The sequence below is a fragment of the Malaclemys terrapin genome, chromosome 4, assembly GCF_027887155.1.
Source record: "Malaclemys terrapin pileata isolate rMalTer1 chromosome 4, rMalTer1.hap1, whole genome shotgun sequence".
Classification (NCBI taxonomy): domain Eukaryota; kingdom Metazoa; phylum Chordata; order Testudines; family Emydidae; genus Malaclemys; species Malaclemys terrapin.
In genome coordinates this window covers 18,999,849-19,019,484 of record NC_071508.1, presented here as the reverse complement: position 1 = coordinate 19,019,484, position 19,636 = coordinate 18,999,849, and the positions used below count along the sequence as shown (strand labels likewise).

At 43.5% G+C, this 19,636-nt stretch overlaps 3 protein-coding genes across 4 annotated transcripts in view; all 3 read left to right on the top strand.

Annotated features, from left to right (window-relative positions):
* Positions 1-1,880: 1,880 nt before the first annotated feature.
* SNRPC (small nuclear ribonucleoprotein polypeptide C) lies at positions 1,881-12,538 on the top strand. Of its 2 annotated transcripts, none has more exons than XM_054025459.1 (6): positions 1,881-1,946; positions 3,676-3,718; positions 5,033-5,141; positions 8,027-8,116; positions 8,814-8,918; positions 12,185-12,538. In XM_054025459.1, exons 1-6 carry the CDS (start codon positions 1,939-1,941, stop codon positions 12,307-12,309), a joined length of 480 nt encoding a protein of 159 aa, XP_053881434.1. In that variant the 5' UTR covers positions 1,881-1,938; the 3' UTR covers positions 12,310-12,538. The 2 variants fall into 2 exon arrangements, with proteins under 2 accessions (XP_053881434.1, XP_053881433.1); XM_054025458.1 differs by lacking the exon at positions 1,881-1,946 and adding an exon at positions 3,006-3,130.
* Positions 12,539-15,417: 2,879 nt separating this feature from the next.
* On the top strand, positions 15,418-18,434 carry LOC128835776 (uncharacterized). The gene is made up of 2 exons (XM_054025448.1): positions 15,418-16,469; positions 16,821-18,434. The coding sequence occupies exon 2, from the start codon at positions 16,822-16,824 to the stop codon at positions 18,154-18,156; it is 1,335 nt and encodes a 444-aa protein (XP_053881423.1). The 5' UTR covers positions 15,418-16,469; position 16,821; the 3' UTR covers positions 18,157-18,434.
* A 796-nt stretch (positions 18,435-19,230) lies between these two features.
* BLTP3A (bridge-like lipid transfer protein family member 3A) overlaps positions 19,231-19,636 on the top strand; it is a 62,895-nt gene continuing 62,489 nt past the window's right edge. Inside the window, exon 1 of the mRNA XM_054025447.1 lies at positions 19,231-19,362. Coding sequence (XP_053881422.1) covers positions 19,319-19,362 — 44 coding nt within the window. The 5' untranslated portion in view covers positions 19,231-19,318. The remainder of the gene's footprint in view (positions 19,363-19,636) is intronic.

The following is a 19,636-nucleotide window of genomic DNA, read 5'->3' as shown; positions in this document are numbered from 1 at the left end:
GGGCTGAATAAGTTCCACAAGTTAAGGACAAAAATGGAGAATACTGCCAGGATATTGATGCACAACCTAAGTGTTGCTGTGAGCATTGTTGTGAATTAACGAACAGATCCCGCCAAGATGTAAATTACAAGTTAATCCAAAAAAGAATCTATCAGAAAACAGGCCAATGACATTAGAAGATGTGATGCTTGTGGTCAAACAGTTAAAAATGATAAAACACCTACTTTTGAGAATATTTCATCAGACTGCTAAAGAATGGCAGCTCAGATTTAGTTCACTAGCTTTATAGAGTTGTCTTAAAATTTGGGAAAGCAGTCACATTCCAAAAGATTGGAAAAGGGGATGAAGCATCCCATATTTAAATAAAGAAGAGTGATCATCTTGCTCAAACTATAAAGGCATAATGCTGCTTGTCAGTCCCAGGGAAGGTGTTAATGATCAGACTACTCAACCAACTGAAATACTGCTTCAATCCCAAAATGAGAGACAACCTGTATAACCAATATGGTGTTTTCACAGGTCAATCTACAATCCATGCTATGTATGCTCTGCTGAATGTTATTGAAAAACAACTAGAAAGACAAAAGGAAGTTAACTTTGTGTTTATAGACTTTGCAGCCGCTTTTCACTCAGTACATCAGTCAGCACTGTAGATAATGCTACATCAGTATGGGGTGCCTGAGGATTTAGTGTGTCAAACTGCACCACAGTGCATTTAGCTGTGTGAGGGTCAACAATTGTAATACAGACTGATTTTCAGTAGAATCAGGAGGACACCAGGGATGCATTCTTTCAACTATATTATTTAATGTTCTAATAGTCTATCTGATGACAAAGCTGACTGAGGCCAAATTAGGTTTCAAATTTAAAGATTAATCTTTAAAGCATTGGTTCTCAGCCAGGGGTATGCATACCCCTGGGGCTACGCAGAGGTCTTCCAGAGGGTACATCAACTCATCTAGTTGCCTAGTTTTACAACAGGCTACATAAAAAGCACTAGTGAAGGCAACACAAACTAAAATTTCATACAAACAATGACTTGTTTATACTACTCTGTATACTATACACTGAAGTGTAAGTACAATATTTATAAAAACAACAGAGACTGGTGGCACCTTAAAGACTAACAGATTTATTTGGGCATAAGCTTTCGTGAGTAAAAACCTCACTTCTTCGGATGCATCCGAAGAAGTGAGGTTTTTACTCACGAAAGCTTATGCCCAAATAAATCTGTTAGTCTTTAAGGTGCCACCAGACTCTGTTGTTTTTGTAGATACAGACTAACACGGCTACCCCCTGATACTTTACAATATTTATATTCCAATTGATTTATTTTATAATTATATAGTAAAAATAAAAAAGTAAGCCATTTTTCAGTACTAGTGGGTGTGACACTTGTATTTTTTATGTCTGAGTTTGTAAGCAAAAAGTTTTTAAGTGAGGTGAAACTGGGGGTACACAAGACAAATCCGACTCCTGAAAGGGGTACAGTCGTCTGGAAACGTTGAGAGCCACTGCTCTAGAGGGAGCAGCATGGGGGAGCTTAAGAGAAGGGGAATTTTGAAGGAACAGTATGGGGACAGTATAGGGAAGGCGCAGTAAAGACAGGGTAGCATCGGGGCAATGTGGGGAAGTTTATCCCAGAGAAACGTTGTCCCTTCTCTCCACGCGCTCTGAGAGTCACTTTCCGCAGGGAAAAGCGAATCGCTGAGAGATGGTCGCGTTTGACCCTCGCGAGGCACCATAGGCGTCTGGGACGGGAGAAAAACTACAAATCCCGGCTTGCAATGCGCCCCTGATCGTTGAGATAGTAGTAGAGCACTGCAGGCTCTACTACGGGTGCCGAGGGAGGGTCACGCCAAAGCGCTTAGAAGGCGGGAAGCAGTCGCGTAGCGATTGTCTCACTTCCTGCTAACGGCGCCTGGGCCCCAGAGCAACATGCCCAAGTGAGTGAGCCTGGGCCGGGCCCCCTGCGGGACGGTGGGGAGGCGGCTGGGGACCCCCCCTCCCGCTCAGTCACCCCCCGGGCCTTCAGAGTCTGCTGCTGCCCCGATTCCGGGAGCTGCGGGGGCCTCCTGGGGAGCAGGGAGGTGACGGCCGGGCCCGGAGCGGCGAGAGACGGAGGGGCTGTGGCCGTTGAGGGGGGCATTGGCTTAGTGATGGGGGGCGGGTGGGGGGGGGTCTCTGGGGTAGGGGGCAGTGAGGGAGGGGGTGGCTGAGGCGGAAGGGCGAGGGGGGGTAGAACTGTACAAAGCAAACTAGTTACAGCCCCAGTCGTGAAAAAGAAGGCCTGTGACACCAGTGGAATTCTGCATGCGGGAAGGGCATAACGAGTGGGGTCCCGCAGGGATCAGGTCTGCGTCCGGTTCTGTTCAGTATCTACATCTAGGGTGACCAGATGTTCCGATTTTATAGGGACAGTCCTGATATTTGGGGCTTTTTCTTATATAGGCTCCTATGACCCCCCACTCCCGTCCCGATTTTTCACACTTGCTGTCTGGTCACCCTATCTACATCACTGGTGTAGATAATGTAATAGAGAGTACATGTATAAAGTTTGTGGATGATACCAAGCTGGGAGGGGTTACAAGTGCTTTGGTGGTTAGGATTAAAATTCAAAATGCTCTGGACAAACTGGAGAAATGGTCTGATGTAAATAGGATGAAAATTCAATAAGGACAAATGCAAAGTACTCCATTTAGGAAGGAACACTCAGTTAGACATACAAAATGGGAAATGACTGCCTAGGAAGGAGTACTGCGGAAAGGGATTTGGGGATCATAGTGGACCATAAGCTAAATATGAGTTGACAGAGTAACCGTGTTGCAAAAAAAAGCGAATGTCATTTTGGGATGTATTAGCAGGAGTGTTGTAAGCAAGACACGAGAAGTAATTTTTTTCTCTCTACTCTGTGCTGATTAGGCCTCAGCTGGAGTATTGTGTCCATTCTGGGCGCCACATTTCTGGAAAGATGTGGACAAATTGGAGAAAGTCCAGAGAGGAGCAACAAGAATGGTTAAAGGTCTAGAAACATGATGTATGAGGGAAGATTGGAAAAAATTGGGTTTATTCATTCTGGGAAAGAGAAGACTGAGAGTGGACACGATAACCATTTTCAAGTACATAAAAGGTTGTTACAAGGAGGAGGAAGAAGAATTGTTCTTAACCTCTGAGGATAGGACAAGAAGGAATGGGCTTAAATTGTAGCAAGGGAGGGTTAGGTTGGACATTAGGAAAAACTTCTTAACTCTCAGGTTGGTTAAGCACTGGAACAAATTGCCCAGGGATGTTGGGGCAGTTTAGACAAACACCTGTCAGGAATGGTCTACATAATACTTAGCCCTGCCATGAGTGCAGGCGATTGGACTAGATGACCTCTTGAGGTCCCTTCAAGTCTTATGATTCTATGAGCAGAAGGGTCTGCCCATACAGGTCTGCTTGTGGGATTGGGGCCCCAATTAATTTTTTAGATTTGAGACAGAAAAATATTGGGGTTAAGCGAAGATAAAACTAAAAGGTTAAATTTTTTTCCTGTCAAAGTAAATGACTATTGATTGACTTCTAGAAATAACAGGTTCTAACTGAAAATGTATATTTTTAATCTTGTACAGATCTTAAGTATTGGAAATAAGTAATAATTCCCCCAGTTTCTAAAACAGTTTTATTTTTCTTCAGGTTTTATTGTGACTATTGTGACACATACCTCACCCATGACTCTGTAAGTACCAAACTCTTTGTATTCATACTTTTCGAGTATCCAGTTAGAGATCAGTTTTTCCTTTGAAAAGATAGTACTGGGTACATTGCTACATAAATATATATTTACTTTAGGGATAATATATCTGAGAGATTTTCTTAAACATAACATTGTACCTTGGAGAGGAGAGGCACCATTATACTTGAGACTGAATGGTACAGTTTTATCAGGTTTGATTATTTAAAAGGAAGAATACCTGTGAAAAGGAGAGGGGTCTGGCCCAATGTGATGTGGTATGGCAAAATTGATTTGGGGAAAGCTATTACCCTGTCAAATATCTGTCAGCATTCATCCAACAGTAACATAAAAAATAAGTTTGAACATTTATCGTTCCCTCTCAGAAACAATAGATTTACTCTAAATTCTATTTTGGAACTGAACGATAAGTCAAATACCTTGCCTTCTATTAAAATGAAGATACCAAGCTTGAAAAGAACATTTCCTTACCAATATGAAACCCCCTCAAAATATTAAATTTTAAGTTTTATGTAAGATCTGTTTCTCCATATAAGCTGTACCTCTCATATGATGTTTCATGGGTTCTTATAGATTTGCTAGTGTCATGCAAATTAATATATCCAGTTGGTGTCACAGTGAGCATATTGGGGACGACTATATTGTTCACATCATAGGAAATAAACGTATAAAAAATTCTACTAGATGTAGAGATCTGTAGCTTCCAAACACAAATATTGGACTGTATCGGTCATCTGACTGTATATGCCAATGGTTCTCAACCAGGGGTACGCAGAGATCTTCCATGGGTACATCAACTCTTCCAGATATTTGTCTCATTTAACAACAATAAAAGCACTAGTGAAGTCAGTACAAACTAAAATTAAATGCAGACAATGACTTGTTTATGCTGCTTTATATACTATACCGGGGTGGCCAAACTTACTGACCCTCCGAGCCGCATATGACAATCTTCAGAAGTTGGAGAGCCGGGGCGCACCTGCCGGGGCTTGGGGCTTCAGTCATACTCCTGCTGAATCTTCAAGCCCAGATAGTGTGCTGTGACACTTTTGTATTTTTATGTCTGATTTTTGTAAGCAAGTGATGTTTAAGTGAGGTGAAACTTGTGGGTACACAAGACAAATCAGACTCCTGAAAGGGGTACAGTAGTCCAGAAAGGCTGAGAACCACTGGTGTATGCCACTCAACCTATGTGTGTGTTTCTTGACTGCAAGTTGTGGTGGTTTTATATGAACTTGAAATAGATCTTTGGCTCACCTGTGCTTAGTGCATGGACAACAGCATCTCTTCATTTTGCAGCCATCTGTGAGAAAGACCCACTGCAGTGGTCGGAAACACAAAGAGAATGTGAAAGATTACTATCAGAAATGGATGGAAGAACAAGCTCAGAGCCTGATTGATAAAACAAGTAAGAAAAATCACTTCATGATCTAGATCATTTCACTTAAAAGGTTCCCTCCTACCTCTGTCCTGTTGCATTGGATTGATGTAAATTATAATACTGAAGGTCCTGACTTGTGCGTCTGAACAGGAAAGTAATATAGAACCTAGTTATGTAGCTACTCTGTGGATGGAACTTCTCTTAAAATTGATGGGGTTTCACATGAGGGGTGCCTGTATTAGTAGGCCGTTAGTTTAAGGGTCATCTTCAGCTCAGGTTTTTATGCATAACTCTCCACCTACTTCATTGGAGATTTTTTTTTTTTGAAAGCTAATGGCATATTATCCTAAATTACCAAGTCCCAAACCCTTATTGTGAAACAGCTTCCTATATCAGCAACTTCTAATAGTCCTTTTGCTGCAGATCTGAAGGACATCTTTTGAGCTCCCTCCTATTGTGGGAGAGCCAAAACACTGTTCCCTTTCTCTAGGGCTTGGTCTATGCTACCAACTTAATCCACATCCCTGAGCGACATAGTTACATTGACCTAACACTGGTGTAGACAGTGCTATGTTGTTGGGAGGGCTTCTCCCATCAACATAGCTACTGCTTCTCAAGGAGGTGGAGTACCTATGCTGACCGAAGAAGCTCTCCCATCAATGTAGGTAGCGTTTTCACTAATCACTACCGTGGTGCAGCTGTGCCACTGCAGAACTGTAAGCCCTGGTCTACACTACGAGTTTAGGTCGAATTTAGCAGCGTTAGATTGATTTAACCCTGCACCCGTCCACATGACAAAGCCATTTTTGTCGACTTAAAAGGGCTCTTAAAATCGATTTATGTACTCCTCCCCGACGAGGGGATTAATGCTGAAATAGACATCGCCGGGTCGAATTTGGGGTTGTGTGGACGCAATTCGATGGTATTGGCCTCCAGGAGCTATCCGAAAGTGCTCCATTGTGACCACTCTGGACAGCACTTTGAACTCAGATGCACTAGCCAGGTACACAGGAAAAGCACTGGGAACTTTTGAATTTCATTTCCTGTTTGGCCAGTGTGGCAAACTCAGCAGCACAGGTGACCAGGCAGTCCCCCAGAATGTTTCTACACTCCCCCTATCATCTCCGTCCCTGAAGTTATCGCAGATTAGAAGGCAAAAAAACCGCACTGGCGATGACATATTTTCTGAGCTCAGGCAGTCCTCCTGCACTGATAGGGCACAGCGTAATGCATGGAGGCATTCAGCGGCAGAGGCCAGGAAAGAATTGCTGTTTGCTTAACGGCAAAAGTGTCATACCTTGCTAGCGATCCTGCCCGAGCCAGGTCGCTGTGTCACATGCACTCCGCGCTGTGTCAGCCTTGGGCGGGAGCATGACTGTTTTGTGAGCAGGAAGGCCATAGATATAGACATTGCATTAGGTAGCTTCTGTAGCCAGAGAAAACATTCCTGTGCATTCGGCAAAGTCTGTGGCAAAAAAAGAGAAGCCCTGTAGTGTAGTGGTGATCACATTCACCTAACACGTGAAACGTCCCCAATTCGAAAAAGGCAGAAACAGGTCACTATTACTTTTTCTGACTCCCCCCCCCCCCCCCCCCCTGCATTTTTAGTCTTAGAACAGACCGCGCTGTGAAATTTTACTTGGAATTATATCAATTATGAGTTAAATAATATGGAAGCTCTCTCTAAGTTATAGTCCTGGGTTCCTTACCCTTTTCAGCTGCTCTGATCAATTAATATTTTTGTTAGGGGCAGGGGAAAATGTTCATTAAGCCTTTTATAGGGACTAAATGCTATCTAGGACTCTGAAATAATCTTAATGTAGCCCATAGAGTGCAATCCTTCATTCTAGATTTGTCATTCCATAAGTTGAACTGCTCCTTACTACTGTCCAGGCTTCATGAGCTATGGGAGCAAGGGGTAGGCTGGGGTAGGTACGACCGTGTGGTAATGCTGGCTGGGAGAGCAGCCTGAGGCAGAAGCCTCCAGCTCTCATGATATTCCAGGCAGGACTGAATCTCCATGAGACGAAACTTAAAGAAGAGAATGACTTTTAAATATGTTGCCATTGATGGTCCCTTTTGTTTTTGTATTTTGGGAGTAAATAAAAGTGCTAAATTTCACTTCTCAATACCATTAATAATTTTGCTATCTCTGTTATGTTCCTCTCGTTTGTCTCCTCTCTAAACAATCTGTCTCTTCAGTCTTCTCTCATATGGAAGTCTATCTATGCCTTTCATTGCCTATTTCTGAACAATCTCTTTCAGCCATATCCATTTTGAGATAAGGTCACTAGAACTGAACACAGTATTCCAAGTGGGTGTTTATAATTGATTTTAAAAGGCATAATACTGTCAGTATTTTCTGTTCCATTCTTTATATCCGTTGTAGATATTTGTCTGATATTTTTGACCATTGCTGTACATTGGGCAGAGGGGTTCATGTAGTTATCTGCAGTGATGCCTGTGTCTTTTTCCTGACCATTTGAAGTTAATTTGGAATCCAACAGTGTGTATGAGTAGTTGATGTTTTCTTTCCTGTTAATTACTTTGCATTTGTCAGCATGGAATTTCATGTGCTATCCCACTTCTCATTCAGTTAACTATGTGAAGTTCCTCAGTCTGCTCTAGTTTTTGTTGACTTAGATAATTGGTATTTATAAATCTTTTTAGGAAGGCAAAAGGCATACAGTGTGTACTTCCGCCTCAGTAGAAGCAGTATTCAGGCCGGGACATGTTGAAGAGTCCAGCCTGTACTGCAGCTTTCAGGAGGCTCTGACCACATGTGATTTCAGCATGATGTAAATAATTATATTTTGGGAAAGAGTCAAGGCGGGGAGAAACTCGTGTTGTCAGAATACTATAGTAGTTCTGTTGACAAATTAATGACTGTCTCCCCTTATTTCCTAATGTAGCGGCTGCATTTCAACAAGGCAAAATTCCACCTACTCCTTTTTCTGCTCCACCTCCTGCGGGAGCCATGATCCCCCCTCCTCCCAATATGCGTAAGTTTGAATATTGAGTTCTTGCATTGTGAGCAGCAGGCCAGCAGCATACCTATTTGTTGGCTACTGCTCGCTTTCTTCTTCAATAGGACTTTGCTAGAAGTGTCCTCTGATTTAAAATATTACAAAGTAATTTGTGAACTCAGAATGTTCCCTGAGCTTGATAATGAAAATGTAAAGCAGTTCTTTGTGAGTCCTCCAATAGCTCTGAATAATCTTTAGTTTTTTTAGCAATTTCATTCTAACATTTTGCATAGTGGTGTTAAATGCAATAGGCTGTAAAATAACTGTTCCTTCATTTGCATGCTAGCTTTTTTACTGTATCTCTAATGAAGCCACTCACACCACTCATATTCTTGAAGTAGAAGAGAAACTATTTAATATGCTCTGCATTCCATTTGGGAAATGGCTCCTTATTATTAAAGATCTTATCCCTGTTGCAGGACAGATTGGTCATTTTTATTAGATGTGCAGCAGCAGGTGATTGACTAATTTCTTGGCTGCTGAAAAGTGAACTAAAATTGAAAAGGGATGTTAGTACACTATCATAAGAGACTGTACAAGACACAAACTGAAGATCTTTAGCCGTTTACAAGTGTTTATTAACTAGGATTCCACATCACTTTCGCATCTGCTAGCATGACACATATATTGATTTAGATGTGCGTGTAATCAGTTTTTATACATGTTCTTTCAGCTGGTCCTCCACGACCAGGTATGATGCCAGCTCCCCATATGGGTGGACCTCCAATGATGCCAATGATGGGCCCACCTCCTCCAGGAATGATGCCGGTTGGTCCTGGTAAGTCTCAGCCTGCAGAAACATGTAATTTCTAGTTTGTTTATTTTTTTTATAATTGAGTACTGCTCGTTTAGATTAGCAAGGTGATTGAGATGTTTCCAGTTGTTTGTTAATATCTTGATTCACAGCAAAGTGAATGTCTGTAAATGATAGTCAATGGAAAATATTCTCTCTAAGCAGTTGGAGTACCTGGGTGTTAAATTTATTGACACACACTAGCTTGTGGCCACTTAACTTCAGGATGAAATCTGATCAGCTCTTGTATGCTAAGCAGTTGAGCTAGGTCAGTAGTTGATAGGGAAATGGCCAAAGTCTTCAGGTTGTGGTAGTGTTTCAGTAGGTAATCCTTTGCACTCAGTCCGTACTGATCCACTGGCCTCTGCGTGGTGTTAGAGATGAGTGGTAAAACTGATGTCCTTAGCTTTTGTCACTAATGCCACTTTAATAACCAAGAGTATCTGATAATCCTTGTGTTGAGGTCAAGTTTTGACTGATGATTTCATTATCTCCATAATTTTCCCTTGCAGTAAAAATTGGATACAGTTTGCCTGGTACCCCATATCATTTTCGTTCCAGATCTTTAAACTATTTTAAACAGTATTGTTAATAGGGCTGTCAAAACAATTAAAAACATTAATCACCAGATTAAAAAAATAATCGTGATTAATTGCAGTTTCAATCACACTGTTAAACAATAATAGAATACAATTTAAATTTATAATATATTTGAATATTTTTCTATATTTTCAAATATATTGAATTAAATTACAACACATACAAAGTGTAGAGTTCTCACTTTATATTATTTGTATTACAAATATTTGCACTGTAAAAAAAATAAACAAAAAGTAGTGCCATTTACAAGTTAAAGCATGAAGGTGCATACAAACGTTTAGCATAGCTGGCGCCTAAATACCTTGCAATGCTGGCTACAACAGTGCCATGTGAACGCCTGTTCTCACTTTCAGGTGACGTAAAGAAGTAGCTGCAGCATTATCTCCCATAAATGTAAAATAAACTCGTTTGTCCTTAACATTTGGCTGAAGAAAAATTAGGAATGAATGGACTTGTAGGCTCTAAAGTTTTACATGGGTTTTGTTTTTGAGTGCAATTAATGTCAAAAAAATCGACATTTGTAAGTTGCACTTCCATGATAGAGATTACACTACAATACTTGTATTTTTTTAATGCACCTCATACTATTTTTTCTTTAGTGCAAATATTTGTAAGAAAAATAACACTATAAAGTGAGCACTGTACACTTTGTATTGTGTTGTAATTGAAATCCGTGTATTTGAAAATGTAGAAAACATCCAAAAATATTTATAACTAATTTAAATTTGTATTCTATTACTGCTTACTAGTGTGATTTAAAACGGCAATTAATCACGATTCATTTTTTTACTTGGGTTACTTTGTTTTGAGTTAATCACTTGAGTTAACTGCAATTAATTGACAGCCCTAATTGTTAACTTAATATACTAAATTTGTGTAGTGTTAAATTGCATGCACTGTTAAGTAGTGTCTGCACCAGGGGGATAGATATATTTTAGAGATAAGTGGAGATTGCAGTGTATTATGTGAAGTTTTGTAGAATTTGAAATATTTTGGGGTGTTGCCAAGGAATGTAATCCCAGAAATATTAAGAGTTATTAAAGAAATTGGTAAAGGAAAAATCAAAAGGGTATTATTTTCCATCTCTGTACTGACAGTATTGGCACAGGAAGGCTTGTTGTCATACAGCATGTCTGGATTCACTGAGTATTTCTACAGTAGGATCCAAGGAATAAAACTACACATCAGCAGTGGTGCAGTGTCCTTTGTGATGCTCTTCTCAGTAGTAGAGAAGCAGCGCTCAATAAGGGGCATAAAGAGTGGACTTTACATCTCAGAATAACCTGCAGTGCAATGCTTGTCCTTGTGAGAGGTGTAAATGGCAAATCTTCTGAGAATACTTGAATAATTGATTCAACATGATCTAGTGCAGGGGTGGGCAAACTTTTTGGGCCGAGGACCACATCTGGGTGGGGAAATTGTATGCAGGGCCGGGGCAGGGGGCTGGGGTGCAGGAGGGAGTGCAGGGTGCGGGAGGGGGTGCGGTGTGCAGGAAGGGACTCGGGGCAAGGGATTGGGGTGCAGAGTGCAGGAGGGGGTTCAGGGCAGGGGTGCAGGGGGGTGCAGAGTGCAGGAGGGGTCTCAGGGCAGGGGTGCAGAGTGCAGGAGGGGACTCAGGACAGAGGGTTGGGGTGCAGGGTGCAGCAGGGGGTTGGGGTGCAGGAGGGGTGTGGAGTATACAAGGGGGCTTGGCAGGGTGTTGGGGTGCACGGTGCAGGCAGGGGGCTTAGGGCAGGGAGTTGGGGGGTGGGGTGCAGGAGGGGTTCAGGCTTCGGGGTGCCAGTGGCACGCGCCAGGGCAGGCTCCCTGTATGCCTGCCCTGTCCCCGTCCCCACGCCGCTCCAGGAAGGGGGAGGGTGTCAGAGGGCTCCATGTGCGCTGCCCTTGCCGCGCCTCCAGGTACCTGGTCCTCTTAGTGAAGGCAGGGGGCTGGACTCGATAACCTTTCAAGGTCCCTCCCAGTTCTATGAGATAGGAATATCTCCATATATTATTACCTCCCCTGAAGCTCCCATTGGCCATAGTTCCCCGTTCCCGGCCAGTGGGAGCTGCGGGGGGCTGTGCCTGGAGTCAAGGGTCCAGGGGCCGCAGGGACGTTGGGCTGGCTGCAGCTGAGAGCAGCGCGGGGCCCATGGGGCCACGGGGGGCAATCCCGTGGGTCAGATCCAAAGCCCTGAGGGGCTGGATCCGGCCTGCAGGCCGTAGTTTGCCCACCCCTGATCTAGTGTTTGTAATGATTCAAGCTTTCCTTCCTGATAATGCTGTCATGCAAAGAGACGAGAAGTAAGTTATTCGGCCATTCTGTAGCACGTTGCATCAGAGGATCTCAAAGCACTTTCTAAAAGTTAATTTCCTGACCTTTCTGTGAAGTAATTAAGTGATAGTTTATCCACCTATAAGATAATGATTATGTCAAAATTAGAAACGTATCCCTAGAGTCCTGGCTCCTAGTCCTATAATCACTAGACTCTCTCTCAGGAAGACTTATTCCCTGTATCCAGAAGACTTGCAGATCAATGGTTTTATTCTTTCTAAACTTAGAATATAGATATTTCTCAGCAGAGTGACTAAGTTCAGCCTCTTTCAAACTGTTTTGTACTGATGCCTAATCGGCCTATTCTGGTGCTTTCTATTTTTCTGCCGTGTTGTAGCTCCAGGGATGAGGCCGCCCATGGGAGGACACATGCCAATGATGCCAGGCCCTCCAATGATGAGACCTCCCTCCAGGCCCATGATGGTGCCAACGAGGCCAGGGATGACCCGTCCAGAAAGATAGAGATAGAAGTGGAGCTACACTTTCCTTTGTTTCTGTTTTATGTTCTTCACCAGAACATCATGGTGCTGCATCTCCAGGATTTTATATCAAAACGGTGTGATGACAAGACCTGCTGCCCCTTCAAAATGCAGAAGGTCTGATCTAGGGAGCACTGGGCTGATGCATTGTAACTGTTTTTTGCACCATTTGCTTTTGAAATGTAACAATAAAATGTTGATGCTGGTTTAGATACAGAGAGTTGGATGTGCTTTCCTGTGTGTGTGTTTTGTGGTCTCCAGTAGAATAAGAAACCTGATATGTAGATCCCCCACTAACCCCGTTTCATTTACAGCCTTGTGCTACATTTGTCTTTTGTGCTTTCTTCTCTGAGATTTCCATTGCAACATCCCTCTATCCCTTTTTGATAGTTTTTCCCCCCCCCCCCGTTTTGATACACTGTGATGTGTTCCCTGCAGTATGAAACACTTTTATAAAACTATAAATGCAGGCTATTTTTAATAAAAATACAATGTCTGAAAGGACTGCAGTGAATCCCTGCAACATTCAATGAAACCCTATGCTGCTGCCAAATATGATGTATTTCATAATGTGCTGGCCCTTCTACAGAGAAACTATAGCAATTGGCGCTATAGCCCCAGGGAAACATTGCTCTAGTGTTATTTATTGCAGTAAAGTAGCTCTCGTGTGTAGGGGAATACTTGCCTTTACTTGTGCTGTACCTATAATGTAAATAGACAGTATTTAAGTCGTCAGTGCTGTCAGACTAGCAACTGACAGCTCTAGTTTCACTTTTCAAATTTTAAAAAAAGTTCTGTTGCACCAGGCCCAGGGCCACTTAGCTGTAATAATGGGGTCCTGTTTTTGGAAGTGCCATGCTTTATTGGAGTTCCACATCTGCATTGCACTAAGACAATTTCACACCACATACAAGCAGAGTAGCTCTGTATATTTTGGCTCTAATATTGGGTAGAAAATTATTTCTATGTTCAGAGTCTCCTGGATTGTACTTGCTGTGTCTAATGTGGTGGTGGTGGGAGTTATTTACGTTCTACAAAAAGTATTTGGTCAGCCAAGTTACTTATCTGAAACACTGTGGTGGTGGTTTGTTACTTAAGGGACAAGACAGTATAAGGGCTTGTGGGATGCTATAGTTATAGCCATAGTCCTTTGCTCAAACAGGTACAAGCTTAGTGGCTATCCCTGTTGGGTGTGTTGTGTAGCTGAGAAAAGGAGTCAGTTTTTAAACACTGAGCTTTTTGTTCCAAGAGTAGGATTGAAACATTGAAATTTTGAGAATCAAAGCGATCTAAAAATCACTCTTGGGGTGTTTTGAGAAACACAAGGTCCTTAGCACTGAATTTTCTCATGCAGTATCTGCAGGGCTTTGTGGGATGTTAAGTATTATCGGTGTTCAATTGTTAATCATTCTATATCACTTCTTATCCTGAAGGATCTATCTTAGGCAAAGTATGCAGCTGTTAAGGTTAAGGCCAGAAAGCACCATTAGTTCATAGTCTGACCTGTATGTCACAAGCCATTACTTTGCACCCAGTTTTGAACCCAGTAACTTGTGTTCTTTATTTGGCTAAAGCGGATTTTTCATAAAGATATCCAGTCTTGATTTGATGACCCCAAGAAATGGAGGATCTACCACTTGCCTTGGTAGGTTGTTCAACGATTAATCACCATTACTGTTTTAAAAAAAATTGTGCCTAATTTCTAATTTGAATTTGTCTGGCTTCAGCTTCCAGACAGTAGTTCTTGTTATGTCTTTCTCCATTAGATTAAAGAGCCCTTTAGTATCTGCTATTTTCTCCCTGTGAAAGTACTTGTATGCTCTAATCAAGTCACTTTTCAATCTTTTTGGTAAGTTAAATGGACTGAGCTGTTTAAGTCTCTCACTGCAAGACATTTTCTTTAGCCCTCAAATAACGTTTGTAGCTCTCTTCTGCACCGTCTCCCATTTTTCAGCATCTGTTTTAAAATGTGGACAACAGAACCGGAGGCAGTATTCCAGTATTGGTCTTTCAGCAGTGTGTACAGAGGTAAAATCACTTCCTTACTCACATTTGATATTCCCCAGTTGATACATCTGAGGATAGCTTTAGCCCTTCTTGGCACAGCATTGCACTGGGAGCTTGTGCTGAGTTACTTCTGCACTATGACCCGATAATCCTTTTCAGAGTCACTGCTTTCCAGGATCTGCCTGCGTTCATTGTTCCTACATGTGTTGCTTTACATCTGGCTTTAATAAACAAATTTTGTTGAATAGGCCTAGCTTACTAAGTGATCCAGATTGCTCTGTAGGGCTGCCCTGTCCTCATTATTTACCACTGGTCCTGTCTTTGTGTTATCAGCAGTGATTTTATATTTACCTCCAGATGGTTGATGAAAACGTTAAATGGTGTCAGGCCTAGTACTGATCCCTGAGGAACCCCACTGGAAACAACTCTGTGGTGATTCCTCATTGACTACATATTGAAATCAGTTAGCCAGTTCTGATTCAATTTAACATATGCTTTATTGACATGGTATAGTGCTAACTATTGAATTGGAATGTCATGTGGTACTAAGTCCAGTGCTTGATAAGTGTTATCACACCTATGCAATTACCTTTTATCAACCAAATTTGTAATCTCTTCCAACAAACCTGATTTCATTCTTTGACAAGACCTATTTTCCATAAAGCCATGTTGACTGGCATTAATTGTATTCCTGTTCTTTAATTCTTTATCAAATGAATCCTAGATCAGCTTTTCTATTACTTAGCCTGACCTAAATCCTGGGCAAACATCCACCTCAGGCAGTAGCATGACCATCTTTATTGCAGCACAGTGATAGGGGAAGAGGAGACCTTAGTTAGCAACAAAAGGAAAACCCTCTTACCTATAATATGAGGAGATGTTGCCTTTTTACAGCAAAGCCTTGGTTTCTAAAGGCTTGTAGGAAAGACAGACACAAAGAGTAAAGAGTGTGGAACTCTGTTGTATGTGTATCTACCTTGGAAAGATAAGGGGCTGGCTTGAAATCTGCCTGGTTTTGATCTGTGGTTGCAAAGGATTGAATATGTCCAACCATATGTTGAAGTCAGTCAATTATTTTCTCCAACATAAATGGATTTTTTGGTAGTGATATTGAGACTTTTTTTTCTCCCTCTAAGATTACAACCATCTCCCAAAGTAGAGTATAGTCAGTAAAGAAGAAGGGTTTCTTGTCCAGTGTAGGACATTTGGGTGTTAAGAGACTTACTTACTGAAATTTGGCATAAAACACAGGGGTTGTAAACTGAAGGAGCAATAGAATCATTCCCATTACTTTGTTGTTGTTGCAATATTTCACTGAATAACTTAAAACAGAACGAACACACACACACAAACACACACACATCACATTGGCTTCTTGTATTTATAATCCATCTGTTGTAGTTTTTGCATGGGTGTATGGAACTGCAAAATTAAACTGACTAATCTATTTTCACTGTCCAATTTGAGTGGAATCCAAAAGTAAAAAAAAAAAGCATCAAGGAAGAAATTAAACTAAATTTTTTTCCATTTCAATCTTGCCTGACACAAGTAACAGGTGAAGTTATTTGTTAAACATTTATTTTTTTTAACTTGACCATGTCCCTTTTAGAGTTAAAGTATTTGCTTGCCTGAAAATGTCTCTGGAAATGAGCTGGGTAGAGAGGAGGTGAGAGACTAAGTGGAAGATTTTCTGCCAATAAGAATCTGAGATTGGTCCAAAAACATGAGTGATAAATGCTGTAATCGAGACAAAGGCAGGGACTAGGAAACAACTGAGGTAGGACATTTCTTTATAGCATAGTAGCTCATGGAATCCTCTCTGCTTTGTTTTTACAGAAGTAAGTGTAACTCCCCTAATGTTCATGCCCTAATCCTGTTGGAGCGGAGAATCAGAAACCATGCAAGCTGCTGTTCTGCTACTTTATCAGTGATGGACTACAAGTGATGTTTGTCCACAATTTCAGCCTGTGCACGTCTGCGGAAGCACTTTATGTAGAGGTCCAGTCTGTCATTTCGACCGTCAGGAGGAGTTCACACAGAGTTCTTCTTCTTGTAGTGTTGGTAGGAGGGTTCCTGTGGGTCAGTGCACTGTTCAGTGGTGTGTTGAAAATATTCCTTGAGTCGGAGACGACAAAAGTAAGCTTCCAGATCACCGCAGAACTGTATTGTGTCCGTGGGGATGGTGGGACAGAAAGAGAGTCCCTGAGATAGGACAGACTCTTCTGCTGGGCTAAGTGTGTGGTTGGAAAGATTGACAATGTTGTTAGATGAGTTGAGGGTACCACTGTTGTAGCCCCCTGTGGCAGGTAGGAGTTTAAATAGCTTACTGTCCTTTTTCCTCTATAGAGAAGTGAAGTGTGCATTGTAAATGGCTTGTCTCATATTTGTAAAGTCCAGCCACGTGGAAGTTTGTGTGGAAGGTTGGTATTGTATGAGAGTCTCCGGTTCTGAGAGCTCATTTTTGATTTTCTCCTGTCTGCTGTACAGGATGCTGATCAGGTGGTTCCTCAGTTTCTTTGAGAGTGTGGCCACCATGGATGTAGAAGCACTTTACACCAATATTCCACATGAGGATGGACTACAAGCTGTCAGGAACAGTATCATTGATGAGGCCACAGCACTCCTGGTGGCTGAGCTTTGTGACTTTGTACTCACCCACAACCACTTCAGATTTGGGGACAACTTATACCTTCAAGTCAGTGGCACTGCTATGGGTACCCGCATGGCCCCACAGTATGCCAACATTTTTATGGCTGACTTAGAACAACGCTTCCTCCGCCCTCGTCCCCTAGTGCCCCTCCTCTACTTGCGCTACATTGAAGACATCTTCATCTTATGGACCCACGGAAAGGAGGCCCTTGAAGAATTCCACCTGGACTTCAACAATTTTCACCCCACCATCAACCTCAGCCTGGACCAGTCCACACAAGAGATCCACTTCCTGGACACTACAATGCAAATAAGTGATGGTCACATAAACACCATATACCAGAAACCTACTGACCGCTATACATATCTCCATGCCTCCAGCTTCCATCCAAGACACATCACACGATCCATTGTCTACAGCCAAGCCCTAAGATACAACCGAATTTGCTCCAACCCCTCAGACAGAGACAAACACCTACAAGATTTTTATCAAGCATTCGTAAAACTACAATACCCACCTGGGGAAGTGAGGAAACCGATTGACAGAGCAAGACGGGTACCCAGAAATCACCTACTACAGGACAGGCCCAACAAGGACAATAACAGAACACCACTGGCCATCACGTACAGCCCCCAGCTAAAACCTCTTCAGCACATTATCCATGATCTACCACCTATCCTGGAAAACGATCCCTCACTCTCACAGACCTTGGGAGGCAGGCCAGTCCTCGCTTACAGACAACCCCCCAACCTGAAGCAAATACTCACCAGTAACTACACACCACACCACAGCAACACCAACCCAGGAACCAATCCCTGTAGCAAACCTTGTTGCCTACTCTGTCCCCATATCTACATCAGAGGACCCAACCACATCAGCCACACCATCAAGGGCGCATTCACCTGCACATCCACTAATGTTATATATGCCATCATGTGCCAGCAATGCTCCTCTGCCATGTACATTGGCCAAACCGGACAGTCCCTCCGCAAAAGAATAAATGGACACAAATCGGACATCAGGAATGGTAACATACATAAGCCAGTAAGTGAACACTTCAATCTCCCTGGTCATTCTATTACAGATTTAAAAGTCACTATCATTGAACAAAAAAAACTTCAGAAACAGACTTCAAAGAGAAACAGCAGAACTAAAATTAATTTGCAAATTTAACACCATTAATCTGGACTTGAATAGGGACTGGGAGTGGCTGACTCATTACAGAAGCAGCTTTTCCTCTCCTGGAATCGACACCTCCTCATCTATTATTGGGAGTGGACTACATCCACCCTGATTGAATTGGCTCTGTCAACACTGGTTCTCACTTGCGAAGTAACTCCCTGCGTCAGTATATAATGCCTGCATCTGTAACTTTCACTCTATGCAGCTGAAGAAGTGAGGTTTTTACCCACGAAAGCTTACGCCCAAATAAATGTTAGCCTTTTAAGGTGCCACCAGACTCCTTGTTGTTTTTGTAGATACAGACTAACATGGCTACCCCTTGATATGTGTACGTTTGGGCTTTTGCTGATATAGAAATGTTGCGGGGGAGGAATCCTCGTCCAACTCACATTGCTATCTTAGCAAAACTTCTTAATGTGAACGAGCTTAACTGTGACAGTGCCTCATCGTGTGGCCATGATACTATTATTGCAACATACTCAGTTTCCCCTCAGGGAAAGCAGCGGGGGAAATAATTCTTCATCTTCCATGCTTTGGAAAAGACTCTGTTCAGATGTGTGGACAAGACAGGGTAACTACGTAGAGCCCTCAGATGGTGGGTTACAGTCTTAAAGGTGTAGGATGGGTAGCATGCTTTTGCTGGTCCGTGTAATGTGTGGGCTGGAGCCTGGGGATAGTGCCCTTGAGGAGACCCTGGCAGGGCTGAGGAGGTGAGCTGTGCCCTACACCCACACGCACCCTCTCTCCCCCCTGGAGGCAATAGGTAGTGGGCCTAGCTTGGTGGTGGGTGTTGCCACATGGGGTTGGTCCTGAGAGAGTTCTAGGTGCATGCTGTAGGATGGGGGTCCCTAGGGCTGTCAGTGCGGGGGTGGGGGCGGTCACTGGCTGGGAGCGGGGCAAACTCAGCTGCTCTCGCCCCCTCGGACTGGCAGAGGGCGCTGCTGCTTGGCTATGCCCTCCCCTGCCCTCTCGCTGGTAGGCGGCGGCTAGAGACGGCACTCAGCTGGGCGCCGCGGTGCTAGCCGGGATGGTGGCGGAGTAGGGGAGGGCTGTCAGGGAGATGGCAGGAGCCGGCTCAGCGGGCGGCAACGGTTGAGGGGCTGGGGCCCCCCCGGCGCCGAGCGTAAGGCGCCGCCCCCTGCCCGGACCCGGAATGGCCGGCATCATCAAGAAGCAGATCCTGAAACACCTGTCCAGGTGAGACACCGCCTTGCCTTCCCCCCCGCTCGGCCAGCGAGGGGACCCCGCCCTCAGCCCTGCCCCCCCCGCACACCGCGGGGACCCTGCCTACCCCCCGGGTTCCCGCCCTCAGCCCTGCCCCCCCCCCTCGTCCCCGCACATCGCGGGGACCCTGCCTGCCCCCGGGTTCCCGCCCTCAGCCCTGCCCCCCCCCGCACATCGCGGGGACCCTGCCTACCCCCCAGGTTCCCGCCCTCAGCCCTGTCCCCCCCCCCCCCGCACATCGCGGGGA

What these genes read in the sequence shown, in the direction of transcription:
- SNRPC (XM_054025458.1), top strand. Translation starts at nt 3,033, where the DNA reads ATGATGTATGAGGGAAGATTGGAAAAAATTGGGTTTATTCATTCTGGG. An exon ending in CCCCCCTCCTCCCAATATGC is followed by an intron (nt 8,117 to 8,813) that starts GTAAGTTTGAAT and finishes ATGTTCTTTCAG; the next exon opens with CTGGTCCTCCACGACCAGGT. An exon ending in AATGATGCCGGTTGGTCCTG is followed by an intron (nt 8,919 to 12,184) that starts GTAAGTCTCAGC and finishes GCCGTGTTGTAG; the next exon opens with CTCCAGGGATGAGGCCGCCC.
- LOC128835776 (XM_054025448.1), top strand. Translation starts at nt 16,822, where the DNA reads ATGCTGATCAGGTGGTTCCTCAGTTTCTTTGAGAGTGTGGCCACCATG.